We start from the raw sequence: 18,450 nt of genomic DNA on the forward strand, positions 1-18,450 counted from the left end.
GTGGCTGAATTACAATAATTCTACAAATATGAGAGGGTCAAAATTCCTCCAGAGGATTGCAAAAGACTTATTGACAGTTATCGCAAATGCTTGATTGCAGGTGTTGCTAAGGGTGACCCATCCAATTATTAGGTTTAGGGGGCAATCATTTATTCACACAGTGCCATGTATATTTGGATTTCTTTTTCCCTTAATAACTGAGACCTTCATTTAAAAACTACATATTGCGTTTATTTGTGTTACCTTTTGCTAATATTTAAATTTGTTTGGTGATCTGAAACATTTAAGTGTAACAAACATACAATCTGGCCATCACCTGTGTGTAGCAGAGGCGATAAGACAACTGCACCTTTTAGACTCCCATGGAGACTATTGAAGCATGCAAAAAGTAAAAAAAAAAATGTTTTTAAAAATATAAAAAAATAAAAGTTTAAATCCCCCCCCCCATTCGCAGCATTCAAAATAAAACAATTGGAAAAAAGAAAAATACACATATTTGGTATTGCCGCATTCAGAGTGGCCTGATCTGTCAATCTATAAGGAGAATTAATCTGATCGGTAAATGGCTTAGCGAAAAAAAAAGGCAAGACGCCAGAATTACGTTTTTTTATTCTCTGCATCTTTGCATTAAAATGCAATAAAGGGCAATCAAAAGATAGTATGCACACCAAAATGGTATCACTAAAAATGTCATCTTGGCACACAAAAAATAAGCCCTCACCCAGCCCCAGATCATGAAAAATGGAGACACTATGGTCTCAGAAAATGATGCAATTTATTTATTTTAACAAATTTAGGATTTTTTTTTTCACCATTTAAAATAGAAATCAACCTGTACAAGTTTGGTATCTACGAACCCGTAATGACCTGGAAAATCATAATGGCAGGCCAGTTATAGCATTTGGTGAACTAGGTAAAATAAAATCCAAAACCAGTTGTGGAATTGCACCTTTTTTGCAATTTCACTGCACTTGGAATTTTTTTTCCCATTTTCGACTACAAGATATGGTAAAACCAATGGTGTTGTTAAAAAGTACAACTTGTCCCGCAAAAAAACAAGTCCTCACATGACCATATTGACAGAAAAATTAAAAAAGTTATGGCTCTGGGAAGAAGGGGAGCAAAAAACAGACACGCAAAAATGAAAGAGGGCTGCGGCGTGAAGGGGCTAATAGCTATAAACGAGGTGACAGGTTCCCTTCAACTGTTTAGACAGAAAGTAGAGTCAGCCAAAGCCATCACATTACAATAAATTTACTTTGAAAACCTAAATTATATTTGAGGTGGTCCACAGATAAGTCATCAGTGCAAAGCACAACGCTGAATAAGGAAGGCATGCTCACTACATGGTGGAAATATAAGCTTTCCATTGACAAAATGTTAGTTTGCAGTTCTGTAAAATCAGGTTAGATGTACATGATAATAGATTGCCTTACTTGATGGCACTATATTCAGTGTACAAAAATAACCTGTTTATAGATGTAATTTTAACTATAAACAGTATGTTATCTTTATTGTAGCTTTCTGTGAACATCCAGAACACTAAATGTATATTTAGGTGGGCTGATAATCGTGAATCCGTGTTCGTAGGAAACTCATTTCTGAATATGTCTAAATATACCGGCAATTACAAGACAAATGAGCAAAACGCTCATCCATCAAGTGTGATGCTTCTTAAGTAGGCTGTGTGTATTGACCTGTATACACCCGAGATTCAACGATCAAAGTCTGTTTTCATTTCTTTGGGGTTTTTTTTCCCCAAAAGCAGCAAATAGATCAAATTGCTAAGTTAGTCAAAAAATGCACAAATTTGTATGGTTAGTTGATTTAAACACTTTTAAAATTGAGTCGTTGATTTAGACACTGTTTTCTAACCCCAGACAACCCTTTAAGGTAAAAAAAATGACAAAGGTCATCAGTATTTCTATCTTCATGATAAGGAGATGAATAGGAGGGGCGTTCTTTAAACTTACAGATCTGTCGTATACTCTGGCAGGTAACTGGGTATTCGGGTGAGTTTCTGATTAGAGCACTCAACAATTGTTCCTTCACAGCGACATTTTTCTGGGCAAACAAGATCCATAAAACAATCTCCACTGAACTTGCTTCTGTAATCTTCTGAACCTGTGGGAAACATTAATTTGCAGAAAAAAACTTAAAGCAGCAAGCATCAAAGATGTACATTTAATAAAAAAACTAACAAATGATACATAACATTAATTAAAACCGGAGGATGGAAGGTGGAAACACTGAGATAGTAAAAGTAAAGTTAGCAATATAGGGCAAAATAGTTCTGGTTTGGTCACCAACCACAAGAATTAGTGACCTTTGTAATATTATACGACGGGTAGTAAAGTAAAAATAAAGTTTTAAAGGTGATAATAATCCATTAGTACAGTCATTATTTCTTTGCATTGTTACCTTGCCAAGATCTTTTTTTTTATACTAGTATTGTATACTTTGTAAATCCAATGTTCTTTAAAGTACAACTTCTAACAACATGCTCCTTCAAGTAGACACAAATGCATTGCAACAATTTCAGTATTGCTAATATTGGCATTTGTGTGCTATACAAAACTGTCATTTGAGACTTCAGCTTTTTTGGCTCACCATCTGACCACATTTCTTAAAAGTAATATCACTTAATTGTAGCGGCAACTGAACGACACCGCCAGGCAGGACTCAAATACAGTACAGTAGAAAAGGAGGCAGAAACAATACACTGGTTTTATTGAAAGACAGAGGATTTTTTGCTGGAAAATAAGACTAATGGTTCTTGTAATGATAATAGCAATAATAGATACAAGGAGAGATAGCTGAAGCGTGTCACACAAGCTCCAGCTATGGCAACTCAAAGTTCAATACAAACAGTATAAAAAAGTTCTACAAACTACTCTCGTAAATTCCTACCTGGGTTCCGATAATTGGGTCGCTCTGTTACAGCACCCTAGCTAGATAACCCTACTCTATACCCTAACATAGTTGAACACCGGTGTCATACTCCCAGTTCTGGAACGCTTGGGAGAACCACCTTGTGCAATGCGACTCGTTCCTTCAGACGTGGTCCTGGTGGTCAATCCTGCGGTAAATGGGCATTATATTTTCCCTTGAAATTTACCAGTCTCTCAGTGTTAGGACACACTTATTGTCCTGTCTCTCTCACCTAGGAACAAGTCTGTGTCTACACTTTCTGAACAGACACTTCCTGCTTCTTTCAAAACCAACACATAGCAAGCTGCCGGGAGAAAAGGACCAGTTCAAGTGCACACAAATCAGAGTGGAGCATCATCTCTCAAACTTAGTGTAATTTATTTCTTGACAATGGCTGACCCCCTACATAATCTCCTAACATAAATTAATAAAACATTAAGAAATCAAAAGACTTTTTTATTAGACATATGCAACAGAATTATTTGTTCATTAAAACTACAGTGGCATGTACAGACATTGAGAGAGCAATATAAATATTGCCCATCTACTATTGCAAACATAGTTGTGCCATGTGTTATTACATTGTGATTTACCCATTGCTATAGGGGCATGTAAATGTAAAGTGGTAACTTTGGTTTACTCAGGAACCGATATACCATTGGAACAAAATGTGAAATGTTGCCGTGATGGTAATTGTCATGAGACCTCATCATTATGGATTAACAGCCGACATGTAAGAATTAATTTGACTTTTTATTTTAACATTAATAAACGAGTAAGGCCTCTTTCACACGTCCAGATAATTCCAGTACCGGAGAAATCGGTACCGGAGTTATCCGTGTCTGTGTGCTCACGTGGCACATCAGTGTGGCACACGTGTGGCAGCCGTGTGCCGCCCGAGGACCACACGGACCGTGCAGGAGACAGCGCTACAGTTAAGCACATATTCATCACTGTAATGAGCGGTACCATGTGACCGCTCACACAGGACCTGCTGCCGGCGCTGAGAGCATACATCGCAGGAGCTGGGTGAGTATTTCTCGGCAAGCGGTCGGGCGCACAGGGGATGGGAGGCGGGAGGGGACCCACAAACTTTATTTTTAACAACAACAAAAAAAACCTTGATTTTTCATTCCTTCTCTCCAGCGAACGCTGCTGGAAGAAGGAATGAATGCCGGCTTCAGCACCACATGCAGGGGGGACAGCGCTTACTGTAGCGCTGTCTCTCCTGCGGGCAGTACGTGCACACGGAGGAGAGTGCACACCAGGTATGGACTGGGGATGAAATTCAGCCCTGGCATTTCAAATCACACAGGCCCATGATGTCCCCGTCCCCAAGTACTAGATGGAATATATTACTGATATTACCCTGGATGGAGGAAAGGAAGATTTACTACAAGACCAATATTTCTAATGATACCTGAGACCTGCTGGGGTAAGTAACTGAGTCAGCAACTTTGTGCTCCGTCACAACTCTTAACAGTATGGGTGTCTTGAGAACACCACTTCTGTTAACAACATAGCAGACAAGGCAGCCCACGACCAGACAGGCCCTTCTGGCATTTGCCAGAATTGCCAGATGGCCAGTCCGGCCCTGGTGCACACTGTTCTCCGTGTGCACGTGTGCGGGACATATTGCGGTATGTGCTGCCGGAGAAAAGCAGACATGTCTCCGTGTTATGCACACGGACACATGGTCCGTGAAAACACGGAAACATGTGCATAGACCCATTCATTTGAATGGGTCTAGGTGTGTCAGTGTCTCCAGTACGTGAGAAAACTGTCAGTACACGTACTGGAGACACTGACGTGTGAAAGAGGCCTAAGAGAGGGTTGGGGAGTGTTTTTTTCTGTTAAAGGCATTTTCTCTGTGTGTGTCTTTATTTATTTTGACAAAGGGATTAGTACTAGGGGTGTCTGATAGACACCTCTTCATTATTAACCTTTGAACTTGATGTCAGAAGACATGAAACCGCAAACCCAAAACTTTTACCCCAACGCACCAGGGCAAGTGGGAAGAGCAGAGTCTAAAGGTACTGTCACACTAGACGATATCGCTAGCGATCCGTGACGTTGCAGCGTCCTCGCTAGCGATATCGTCCAGTGTGACAGGCAGCAGCGATCAGGCCCCTGCTGGGAGATCGCTGGTCGGGGAAGAAAGTCCAGAACTTTATTTCGTCGCTGGACTCCCCGTAGACATCGCTGAATCAGCGTGTGTGACACTGATTCAGCGATGTCTTCACTGGTAACCAGGGTAAACATCGGGTAACTAAGTGCAGGGCCGCGCTTAGTAACCCGATGTTTACCCTGGTTACCAGCGTAAAAAAACAAACACTACATACTTACATTCAGCTGTCTGTCCCTTGCCGTCTGGTTCCTGCACTGACTGCTGGCCGTAAAGTGAAAGCAGAGCACAGCCACAGCGGTGAGTCACCGCTGTGTGACTCACCGCTGTGCTTTCACTTTCACTTTACGGCCAGCAGTCAGTGCAGGAACCAGACGGCAAGGGACAGACAGCTGAATGTAAGTATGTACTGTTTGTTTTTTTATGCTGGTAACCAGGGTAAACATCGGGTTACTAAGCGCGGCCCTGCGCTTAGTTACCCGATGTTTACCCTGGTTACCGGGGACCTCGGGATCGTTGGTCGCTGGAGAGCTGTCTGTGTGACAGCTCTCCAGCGACCAAACAGCGACGCTGCAGCGATCCGGATCGTTGTCGGTATCGCTGCAGCGTCGCTAAGTGTGACGGTACCTTAAGAACCAGATTTGGTTCATATAATGGATGTGCAATTTCTGAGGCTGCTGAGGGCTGATGCTCATAGTCTGGTAGGGGGCCAATATCCATGGCCCCCTTCCCAGCCTATTAATATCAGCCCCAAGCAGCCTGTCTAGCCTTTGCTTGTTAGTAATAATAGGGGGCACTACATGTAATTTTTCTGTGGTGAACTCACTGAGCTCAGCGCTGCACTGTGAGACATTTTCTCATGGTGCTAGCAATAATCTCACTGAGGTTACCGCAGTTCATCGGCCCGACTCACATTGAAGTGAGATGGGAACACAGCCTCTATGACCTGGGGTAACCTCGATTACATCACAGCTAGTCACTGATGCTCATTCTCCCTTGATTTTTAGTCTGGATGGTTGCATCTTGGCACCGTCCAGGTTGAAAACCAATTATCGCAGACAAGGATTACGGCATGGGACTGTATGTCGGACAGGTGAGGGATGTTGTTGAGTATTTTTGTTGTCTATTATTTTCAGTTTGTTTTTGTTTTTTACAGGGGCTTCAATGGAATGGGTGTAAGGTGAATATAATTTGTTATTTTTAAATGACTCTATTCTGGGTGTTTCTTACTGACAATATGTCTATGGAGTTAGTAATGGAGAGGTGTCTTAATGGAGAGGCTGGGCTTAATGTCACCTGAAAATAGAAAAATGACATCACCCTAAAAATATGAACCCTACTTGTCACCACCATAGGGCAAGTAGCAAGAGCTGGGCAAAGCACCAGAATTGTTGCATCTGATACAGAAGTGGTCCCCTGGGTTTTTTTGTCATTAAACGGGGGTACCAACAATTTTGACCATGTGTGTAGATGCTCCTTTTCTGGGGTGGCTGTAGGGTGCTATTTTTAGGCTGGGGAGCAATATCCATAGCCCCTTACCAGCCTGAGAATACCAGCCCCCAGCTGTCTGCTTTAGCTTAGTTAGCTGTCAAAAATAGAAATACCATTTTTATTTATTTATAGCGCAGGTGCAGGCTGATTAATACTACCATCAGCCACTCCTATTCTTGCTATTATCAGCAGCAGCAAGCATAACCTAATGGGAGTAGTACTCTCTCATCATCCGATGCCTCTGTGACTGGAGGTAAACTTTTTTACAACCAGTCACAGCTGCTGGTTCACACTGTCATGTGACAACGTGGAAACCGCAGCTCTCTGGTGGTAATTATCTTCCTGCTGATCACAAGCAGTGTTTTCTGCACAGCTATGCAAAGGACAGCATGGCAAGCAACAAATGTTAGGGCCCCCCATTCATCCGAACAGGGTCCGGGTTCAGGTACTGTTATGGTACCCGTACAAAACTTTTTTTTTTTTTTAACTGTTCAGCCGAAACTGTTGGACCTGAACATCCAGGGATTCACCCATCAATAGTCAAGACTTAATTTTTCACTGTCTGAACATCAGTGATCAGTAGTGAATGTTGTGTGTGCATGCTGACAGAGCAAGAAGAAAATAAAAGGCTGGTGGCCATCAAAACACAATTCTTGGCCCAAGCACTGTAGTGCCCAGGAATCTGCCCGATTCCTAGGGACCTGAGGCTAGAGAAAATGTCATTGCAAGCCGTAAATGTCCCGCGAGCCTGAGGTTCCTCACCCCTAGTCTACATAAATTGCCCTAACTGAAGTCTCTACTAACAGCTAAATGTAATAGCCACTACTCCCTTCTTAATACTCTGGATCACCAACTCCTCCTATGCTCTGCTCTCTCAGTCTCAAGGATACGGCTCTCTTCTCTCTTGGTTTTTTTCTTCCCTTTCTGAGCACTCCTTCAGTGTATCTTTTGCTGACTCTTCTTTTCCTCCGCTTACAGTTGAGGTTCTTCAGTGTTCAGACAAAGGGCGGACACAGACAGCTTGGGGCCCCTGTGCAGGAAATGTGTCTGGGCACCCCTCCTTTTAAGGCAACAAAGCTACATATATAAATATATATATATATACAGTAGATATAGATATATATAGCCACACTCATAAATGTATATATTACATAGTCTCCTTTATTATGTATATTGCCGTCCCTTACATATTGGGTTTTATAGAACCCTGTTTTTTATTACATACACTGTCTTGTTAGCTGTATAATGCAATGATGGCCGATGGAGCATCGGAAAGCTTCTTTTCTAAAGGAGGAGCTGATGGACTGGTAGTCTGGTAACCGGCTCCTCCATCAGTAGTCATTTTATATCTAACAAGAGAACGGACTATGTAATAAAAGAGGCTGTTGTGGATAACAAAAATAACAAGAATACACTATAGAAGAGACAGCACTGTACATAACAGCAGAAGAAGCTATGTAATAAGGGATGCCATCATATATACAGTGCCTTGCGAAAGTATTCGGCCCCCTGGAACTTTACAACCTTTTCCCACATATCATGCTTCAAACACAAAGATACCAAATGTAAATTTTTGGTGAAGAATCAACAATAAGTGGAACACAATTGTGAAGTTGAATGAGATTTATTGGTTATTTTAAATTTTTGTGGAAATTCAAAAAACGGAAAAGTGGGGCGTGCAATATTATTCGACCCCTCTAACTTAATACTTTGTTGCGCCACCTTTTGCTGCGATTACAGCTGCAAGTCGCTTGGGTTATGTCTCCATCAGTTTTGTACATCGAGAGACTGAAATTCTTGCCCATTCTTCCTTAGCAAACAGCTCGAGCTCTGTGAGGTTTGATGGGGATCGTTTGTGAACATCAGTTTTCAGCACTTTCCACAGATATTCGATTGGATTGAGGTCTGAACTTTGACTTGGCCATTCTAACACCTGGATATGTTTATTTGTGAACCATTCCATTGTAGATTTTGCTTTATGTTTGGGATCATTGTCTTGTTGGAAGAAAAAATCTCCATCCCGGTCACAGGTCTTTTGCAGACTACAACAGGTTTTTTTCAAGTTTGGTCTTGTATTTGGCTCCATCCATCTTGCCATCAATTTTAACCATCTTCCCTGTCCCTGCTGAAGAAAAGCAGGACCAAACCATGATGCTGCCACCACCATGTTTGGCAGAGGGGATGATGTGATCAGGGTGATGTGCTGTGTTGACTTTACGCCAAACATATTTTTTGGCATTGTTGCCAAAAAGTTAGATTTTGGTTTCATCTGACCAGAGCACCTTCTTCCACATCTTTGGTGTGTCTAATAACAAGAAACAAGAACAGAAAGAATGCAGCACTCACCCGCGAGCTTCATGAAAAGTAGCAAGTCCTTTATTCAGCGTAACAAGCCATACAGGACATAACGTGTCATTGGCAGTTGAGTATTAGGGAGCGGGAGTGAGGAGAGACTGGACGACGGCCGTTTCGCGCTACGGTGCTTCTACGGGTCCATGTGAGTAAAACAGGTGATGTAATTTCCTTTTAAGGGATTAGACTCACCTGATTATATCAAACAAAGGGTGTGATTAAAAACAAAACAGTCTCCGATTACAGAACAGCAAATTACAAAGAGATTAGATAAACACCGCCATGTCAAGTTTATCGTTGAGACCCCCCGGCCCTTGGGCATTTGTTTTTAAAATCCATTTAGCCTCGCGCTGCAGGAGTAATCTGTCATGATTACCGCCTTGCTGTGGAAATTTAACTATTTCTAGACCTGCAAAGCGCAACTGACTCGGGTCGCCGTTGTGTTCATCAACCATATGCTTCACAAAGCGTACACGTCCCTTACCTGTCAGAATTGAGTTATAATGCTCGCGAATACGGACTATTAGGGGTCTAATCGTCTTACCGATATAAAATCGGTGACAAGGGCAGAATAGTACATACACTAAAAATTTACTCTTATAGGAAATGAAATCCTTTACAAAATGCTCTATTATACCAACTTGCAGAGGATTATCAGTTTTGTGTAGATGGCATACACTGTAATTACCACATTTAAAATTGCCATGCGGCATATTTGTATTTATCCAATTATTACTAGGTGGTAGAATCCTATTTTTTACCACAAGATCACCTATATTTACTGACCGTTTGTACGCGAACAAGGGTGAAGACGCCGACAAATTTCTAAAATCTATATCCTTTTGGAGGATGTGCCAATTTTTCCGTATGGCGGTCTGTATGTCTTTATCTAGTGGGCCATGTTTGAATGTAAAAGTGAACCGATTTTTATTGCGGTTTTCTATCGTATTTTTTACAACCTATATAGATATAGATTTTAGAAATTTGTCGGCGTCTTCACCCTTGTTTGCGTACAAACAGTCAGTGAATATAGGGGATCTTGTGGTAAAAAATAGGATTCTACCACCTAGTAATAATTGGATAAATACAAATATGCCGTGTGGCAATTTTAAATGTGGTAATTGCAGTGTATGCCATCTACACAAAACTGATAATCCTCTGCAAGTCGGTATAATAGAGCATTTTGTAAAGGATTTCATATCTTGTAAGAGTAAATTTTTAGTGTATGTACTATTCTGCCCTTGTCACCGATTTTATATCGGTAAGACGATTAGACCCCTAATAGTCCATATTCACAAGCATTATAACTCAATTCTGACAGGTAAGGGACGTGTATGCTTTGTGAAGCATATGGTTGATGAACACAACGGCGACCCGAGTCAGTTGCGCTTTGCAGGTCTAGAAATAGTTAAATTTCCACAGCAAGGCGGTAATCATGACAGATTACTCCTGCAGCGCGAGGCTAAATGGATTTTAAAAACAAATGCCCAAGGGCCGGGGGGTCTCAACGATAAACTTGACATGGCGGTGTTTATCTAATCTCTTTGTAATTTGCTGTTCTGTAATCGGAGGCTGTTTTGTTTTTAATCACACCCTTTGTTTGATATAATCAGGTGAGTCTAATCCCTTAAAAGGAAATGACATCACCTGTTTTACTCACATGGACCCGTAGAAGCGCCGTAGCGCGAAACGGCCATCGTCCGGTCTATCCTCACTCCCGCTCCCTAATACTCTCCTGCCGATGCCGCGTTATATCCTGTATGGCTTGTTACGCTGAATAAAGGACTTGCTACTTTTCATGAAGATCGCGGGTGAGTGCTGCATTCTTTCTGTTCTTGTTTCTTGTTATTGGACTATAGCTTGGATATACATTGCACCTCCCTTCGTTCATGCGGAAACCCTGTTCATTCTGCCTTAATTGATCACATTTGCTGAGTCTCCAGCGCTGGTCAGCCCGTTCAGTGCCGGTCACCCTTGTATGCTTATTGGAGAGGTGTGTTTGGTGTGTCTCCCTGGTAGCTTGTTGCAAATTTTAAATGACACTTTTTATAGATATCTTTGAGAAATGGCTTTCTTCTTGCCACTCTTCCATAAAGACCAGATTTGTCCAGTGTACAAATGATTGTTGTCCTATGGACAGACTGACCCAACTCAGGTGGAGATCTCAGAAGTTCATCCAGAGTGATCATGGGTCTCTTGGCTGCATCTCTGATCAGTCTTCTCCTTGTTTGAGATGAAAGTTTAGATGGACGGCAGGGTCTTGGTAGATTTGCAGTGGTATGATACTCCTTCCATTTCAATATGATCACTTGCACAGTGCTCCTTGGGATGTTTAAAGTTTTGGAAATCATTTTGTATCCAAATCCAGCTTTAAACTTCTCCACAACAGTATCACGGACCTGCTTGTTGTGATCCTTGGTCTTCATGATGCTCTCTGTGCTTCAAACAGAACCCTGAGACTATCACAGAGCAGGTGCATTTATACGGAGACTTGATTACACACAGGTGGATTATACTTATCATCATTAGGCATTTAGGACAACATTGGATCATTCAAAGATCCACAATGAACTTCTGGAGTGAGTTTGCTGCACTGAAATTAAAGGGGCCGAACAATATTGCACGCACCACTTTTCAGTTTTTGAATTTCCACAAATATTTAAAATAACCAATAACTTCCGCACAACTTCACAATTGTGTTCCATTTGTTGTTGATTCTTCACCAAAAATTGACATGTGGTATCTTTATGTTTGAAGCATGATATGTGGGAAAAGGTTGCAAAGTTCCAGGGGGCCGAATACTTTCGCAAAACACTGTAACTAGAGAGGATGGTATGTAATAAGGGACGGTGGTATACATAACAAAAGAGGAAAATATGTAACTAAGGATGGTGTTATAAATAAGTGAGTACATTATACTCTAGGGACTGTACTATACATAAGTGAGTACACTATATACTAAGGGACTGCGTTAGACATAATAATTGATAGTAACATCTTCCTCCACCTCCCCCTGTTCCTAAATCCATTATAAATCCCCGTTCCTCCCATCCCAATCCCCCACACCCCTCGTCCTCCTCTCCCCGCATCCCATTATTGCCCTCTCCCCACCCCCATGATTGCCCTCTTCACCACCTCCGTCATTGCTTTCTCCCCACCACCCCATTACTGCCCATTCCACTACCTCCACCATGGCCTCCTCCCCACCACCCCCATTATGTTCCTTTTCACTGCCACCATCCTTGCCTTTTCTCCACCACCCCATCATTACCCATTCCACAATCTCTATCATTTCCTCCTCACCATCAGCCCCATCATTACCTATTCCACCACCTTCCTCATTGCCTCCTCCCCACCACCCCATCATTGTCCTTTCCACTGCCATCGTCTTCTCCCCCATAAATACCCATTCCACGACTTCTATCATTTCCTCCTCCCCACCACCCCCACTATTGCGCATTCACCACCTTCATCATTTCCTCCTCCCCCACCACCCCCATTATTGCCCTTTCTACCATCCCCATCATTGCTTTCTCTCCCACCTCCCCTATCATTGCACTCTCCGTCAATGCAATCATTGCCTTCTGCCCAATTACCCCATCATTTCCCACTCCTCCACCCACACACGCACAGACACACACACACAGCACCATTCAAATCTCTGCATACACACACACAAACAGCACCATTCACCTCTCTGCATACACACACAGCACCATTCACCTCTCTGCATACACAGACACACATAGCACCATTCGCATCTCTGCAAACACACACACACACACACCTCACCTATGCGCATGGTATCCTGAAGCCCGCACCATCGCCGGCAGCTTCCTGTCTCGCACAGCCGCGGCACTGAATGATGATGTAATTCAGCCGCTGCTGTGTGAGACAAAGTGCGGGCAGGAAGCAGGACGGATCCAATCCCACCAACTCCGCTGCCATTTTCTCTTGCAGGCAATGGAGCTGCAGGGATTGCTCTCTGACCATTGTACATGAGGGTAATCTGGCCAGGGGCCCCCCAGATCCTCGAGGCAAGATAAACTGGCCAGATTGTCCTCATTATTAGCCGCCCTGCAGGGGCCCCCCGGAGCCTCCGGGCCCTGATGCAGCTGCACCGGTTGAACCTGCGGTATGTCTGCCCATGGTTCAGACTTAGGTCCCTACTCTTTTCTCTATACAACACTCCTGTTGGTCAAACCATTAGCAAGTATTGGATTTAAGTACCATCTTTAAGCTGATTTTAATCAATTATACAACACAGCTCCTGACATTCCCCTTGCACTACAACAAAATAATAGAGATTGTCTGTCAAATATCTATACTAGTATGTCCTACCTCTATCTAAAGCCAAATCTTTTCAAAACTGATTTTTTTTTGTTTCCTTCTTCTAACAACCTACCTAAACCTGATACAGGTGCTTCACACAAAATTAGAATATCATCAAAAAAGTTAATTTATTTCAATACAAAAAGTGAAACTCATATTATATAGAGTCATTATAAACAGAGTGATCTATTTCAAGTTTTTATTTCTTTTAATGTTGATGATTATGGCTTGCAGCAAATGAAAACCCAAAAGTCATTATCTCAGTAAATTAGAATAATTAACAAAAACTCCTGCAAAAGTTTCCTAAGCATTTAAAAAGGTCCCTTAGTGTGTTTCAGTAGGTTCCACAATCACGGGGAAGACTGCTGACTTTTCATGTCCATAAGGCAGTCATTGACACACTCCACAAGGAGGGTAAGCCACAAAAGATCATTGCTAAAGAAGCTGGCTGTTCACAGAGTGCTGTATCCAAGCATATTAATGTAAAGTTGAGTGGAATGAAATAGTGTGGTAAAAAAAGATGCACAATCAACTGGGAAATCGCAGCCTTGAAAGGATTGTTAAGAAAAGACCATTCAAAAATTTGGGGGACATTCAGAAGGAGTGGACTACTGCTGGAGTCATTGCTTCAAGAGCCACCACACACATACATATCCAAGACATGGGCTACACGTGTCGCATTCCTTGTGTCAAGCCACTCAGGACAAATAGACAACACCAGAAGTTTCTCACCTTGGCCAAAGGGAAAAATAACTGGACTGCTGCCCAGTGGTCCAAGGTGTTGTTTTCAGATGAAAGTAAATTTTGCATTTCATTTGGAAATCAAGGTCCCAAAGTCTGGAGGAAGAGTAGAGAGGTCACAATCCAAGCTGCTTGAGGTCTAGTGTGAAGTTTCCACAATCAGTGATGGCTTGGGGAGCCATGTCATTTTCTGTCGTCAGTCCACTGTGTTTTATCAAGATCAAAGGCAGCACAGTCGTCTACCAGGAAATATTAAAGCACTTCATGCTTCCCTCTGCCGATAAGCTTTTTGGAGATGGAAATTTAATTCTCTAGCAAGACATGGCACCTGTCCATACTACCAAAAGTACAAATACCTGGTTTAAAAACAACAGTATCACTGTGCTTGATTGAGCAACAAACTCGCCTGACCTTAACCCTATAGATTCTCTATGGGGTATTATCAATAGGAAGATGAGAGACACCAGACCCAATAATGCAGATGAGCTCAAGGCTGCTATCAAAGCAACCTGGGCTTCTATAACACCTCAGCAGTGCCAAAGGCTGATTGCTTCCATGCCACACTGCATTGATGCAGTAATTGATGCAAAATGAGCCCTGACCAAGTATTGAGTGCATTTACTGAACATACATTTCAGTAGGCCAACATTTTGGAATTTAAAATCATTTTTCAAGCTGGTGTTATAAAGTATTCTAATTTACTGAGATAATGACTTTCGGGTTTTTATTGGCTGTAAGCCATAATCATCAACATTAACAGAAATAAACACTTGAAATAGATCACCCTGTTTGTAATGACTCTATATAGTAAACGAATTTCAATTTTTGTATTAAAGAACTGAAATAAATTAACTTTTTGATGATATTCTAATTTTGTGAGAAGCACCTGTATTTCCATCTCTCCATGTCTAGACTGCTGTCTCGAGGTTATATTTGACTCAGATCTTTTCCTCATTCTCTATATCCACTCATTTATTAGCTCATGTTAGATGCATCACACAAACATCTCCAGAATCTACCATTTGCTCTTCTTTGACTCTTGAAAAACTCTTACTGTCAGTCTTAGGCCAGGTTCACATTGCGTTAACAGCAGCCCGTTCAACACATGTGTTAATGGGCTGCTGCTAACGCAAGTGCCGAATCGCTAGCGTAGATAGAGCTAGCAGATGCTCTATCTGCGATAGCAGTGACGGACCCGGAAACGCTGCAGCCCGCGTCCCAGGGTCCGTCACTGAATGATGGCACATCGCTAGCACACGCCCACTGTGGGCATGCGCCAGCGATGCGTCCGACATAGGGATTAATGGCAGTGTTAACGGACTGCGTTACACCGCGTTATGCCGCGGTGTAACGCAGTCCGTCTAACGGACTGCCAAAACGAAATGTGAACCCAGCCTTATACATTCTCATGTGGACTACTGCAGCACTTTGCTTAACGGTCTCTATTTTAAAAAAAAACCTCTCTCCAATTTAATATAAAACAGCCATGCTCATATTTTTGGCCAGTTGCTATACTGATGCCTCCACCATCTGCCAGTGAATGCACTAGTTACTTATCTGCTGCAAAGTACAATTTAAACTTATTACTTTCACCCACAAAGCTCTCCAAAGTTCCACCGCACCCTATATCTCTTTCCTCATCTCTGTCTACCACATTACTCGTGCTCTACATTCTGCTATACTGTAGATCTAAAGTTAAGTTTTTCCATAAGCCAAACATCCCACTCCCTTCTCCCAACATTTCTCTTGTGCTGCGCCAGTTCTCTTGAATGCACTACCCCAGATAAACAAGTTAACTCCTATTCACCACAGTTTTAAGAGTGTCTTACAAACACATCTCTTTAGACAGGCCTATTACATCTCGCACTAATCTAAATGCTCTTGATACTTCCATCCTAAATTTTTCTAAGAACATAGATCTTTCTATCACCTCTTCTCTCGCACTCCAAGGACTGAGTATTTATGTTTATTCAAGGTTGGACAAAGAACCATGTAGGTCAGAAACGTGTAGTCTGTAGACTTGTATGTGTTACCCTCCTGCCTTTTGGTATTTTTTGTGCCGCTTGTGTCTACCATTGCTATTTTTAAATCTGGACTAAACAAAGAATTTTTTTTTGAATGCTGGCTTTTTCACTTGGTTTATCACTTGTAGTACTTCTGCTCAGCACTGGACAGGTGAGCTGCTTGCTCTTTTTTCTTGCAGCAATTAGAACACATGCAGATACTGGTTCGTGACTGGCTCATGCAGCTTTATTTGATTACACCTATTTATTATCCAGATGGCTGTACCATAGAAGACAATCAATTTTATTTTTACCTTTTGTGTCACCCTTACTTATTTATAGCTTATAAGCTTGCGAGCAGGGTATGCTCTCCTCTTCTAATTTTTTTATTAAGTCTTTCTTTGTAAAGGCTAATTTTGGTTGTACATAAACCCTCTCAATTTAAAAGCTGTAGATGTGTGTACAGTGGGGAAAAGTAGTATTTGATACACTTCCAATTTTGCAAAGTTTCCCACTTACAAAGAATTAAAGACGTTTGTAATTTTTATCATAGGTACACTTTAACTGTGAGAGATAGAATCTTAAAAAAAAAAATCCAGAAAATCACATTGTGTTATTTTTACATAATTAATGTGCATTTTACTGCATGAAATAAGTATTTGATATAATAGAAAAAACAGAACTTAATATTTGGTACAGAAACCTTTGTTTGAAATTACAATGGTCAGGCATTTCCTGTAGTTCTTGACCCAGTTTCCATACACTGCAGCAGGGATTTTGGCCCACTCCTCCATACAGATCTTCTCCAGATCTTACCGGTTTTGGGGTTTTGGCTGGGCAAGTGAGTTTCAGAGTCCTCCAAGGATTTTATATTGGGTTCAGGTCTGGAAACTGGCTAGGCCACACCAGGACCTTGAAATGCTTCTTACAGAGGCTTTCGGGTCACCCATTGCGACCAGTAGAAGCGCCAATGCAGCACGAAACAGCTGTCGTCCATTCCACTCCTGCTCCCATCCTCCCGACACTGATGTTTTAAAATATTGGAATAAAGAAGTTTGTTTAACTGGTGAGTGCCATCTGTTCCTTTCAATTTTTCTATATATTCCAAAGACATACTGATAGGGAATTTAGATTGTGATCCCCAACGGGGACAGCGACGATAATGTGTGTAACCTATAAAGTGCTGCGGAATATGTTAGCGCTATATAAAAATAAAGATTATTATTATTATTATGCCATTAATGTTTGATAGTGGCATGTAATGTGGTGGGACCGGCATCTATTAAGGTACCTTCACACATAACGATATCGTTAACGATATCGTTGCTTTTTGTGACGTAGCAATGATATCGTTAAGGAAATCGTTATGTGTGACAGCGACCAACGATCAGGCCCCTGCTGGGAGATCGTTGGTCGCTGAACAAAGTCCAGAACTTTATTTCGTCGCTGGATCTCCCGCTGAAATCGCTGGATCGGCGTGTGTGACACCGATCCAGCGATGTCTTCACTGGTAACCAGGGTAAACATCGGGTAACTAAGCGCAGGGCCGCGCTTAGTAACCCGATGTTTACCCTTGATACCAGCGTAAAAGTAAAAAAAAACAAACAGTACATACTTACCTTCCGCTGTCTGTTCCCGGCGCTGTGCTTCTCTGCACTCCTCCTGCACTGGCTGTGAGCACAGCGGCCGGAAAGCACAGCGGTGACGTCACCGCTCTGCTTTCCGGCCGCTGTGCTCACAGTCCGTGCAGGAGGAGTGCAGAGAAGCAGAGCGCCAGGGACAGACAGCGGAAGGTAAGTATGTAGTGTTTGTTTTTTTTTACTTTTACGATGGTAACCAGGGTAATCATCGGGTTACTAAGCGCGGCCCTGCGCTTAGTTACCCGATGTTTACCCTGGTTACCCGGGGACTTCAGGATCGTTGGTCGCTGGAGAGCTGGCTGTGTGACAGCTCTCCAGCGACCAAACAGCGACGCTGCAGCGATTGACATCGTTGTCGGTATCGCTGCAGTGTCGCTTAAGTGTGACGGTACCTTTAGTGAAGAGGTGGCCGCACATGTTCAGCATTCTCAATTGATTTGTATTACTTTGTATTTTGTATTGGGGATTCCAAAATTAAGGGCATGATTCAGAAAGCACCATGTACAAGATGAACAAGATAAGAATCATCCTTTGACAAGGTACAGATAATGGAATAGAATCTAGTATAAAGTAAAATAATGCCAGATTAGCATTGATTTCTAATTAGTATATAACATTTTCAAAAGTATATAAAATTTTCATAAACTCACAATATTGCAGGATTTTTGTACATATGGCGTTCTGCCTGAATGCCATATAAATCTATTACAATTCCACACAAAAAAACAGTTAATACAATTATAAATCTGTCCCCGTGTGTAAATCTAAATCACCATCCACTCGAGAGATCATATTCTAACTGGATTGAAGAGTTTGTACGTGTGAACACTAAGAT

The 18,450-nt window shown here is 42.0% G+C and overlaps 1 protein-coding gene across 2 annotated transcripts in view; it reads right to left on the reverse strand.

Annotated features, from left to right (window-relative positions):
• Window positions 1-18,450, reverse strand: part of SLIT3 (slit guidance ligand 3) — a 1,020,157-nt gene that overhangs the window by 216,715 nt on the left and 784,992 nt on the right. For both annotated transcript variants that reach the window (XM_069763866.1, XM_069763867.1), the window contains one exon: window positions 1,974-2,124. In XM_069763866.1, the coding sequence (XP_069619967.1) occupies window positions 1,974-2,124 (151 nt within the window). The remainder of the gene's footprint in view (window positions 1-1,973; window positions 2,125-18,450) is intronic.

This window comes from Ranitomeya imitator, chromosome 4 (genome assembly GCF_032444005.1).
Source record: "Ranitomeya imitator isolate aRanImi1 chromosome 4, aRanImi1.pri, whole genome shotgun sequence".
NCBI lineage: Eukaryota > Metazoa > Chordata > Amphibia > Anura > Dendrobatidae > Ranitomeya > Ranitomeya imitator.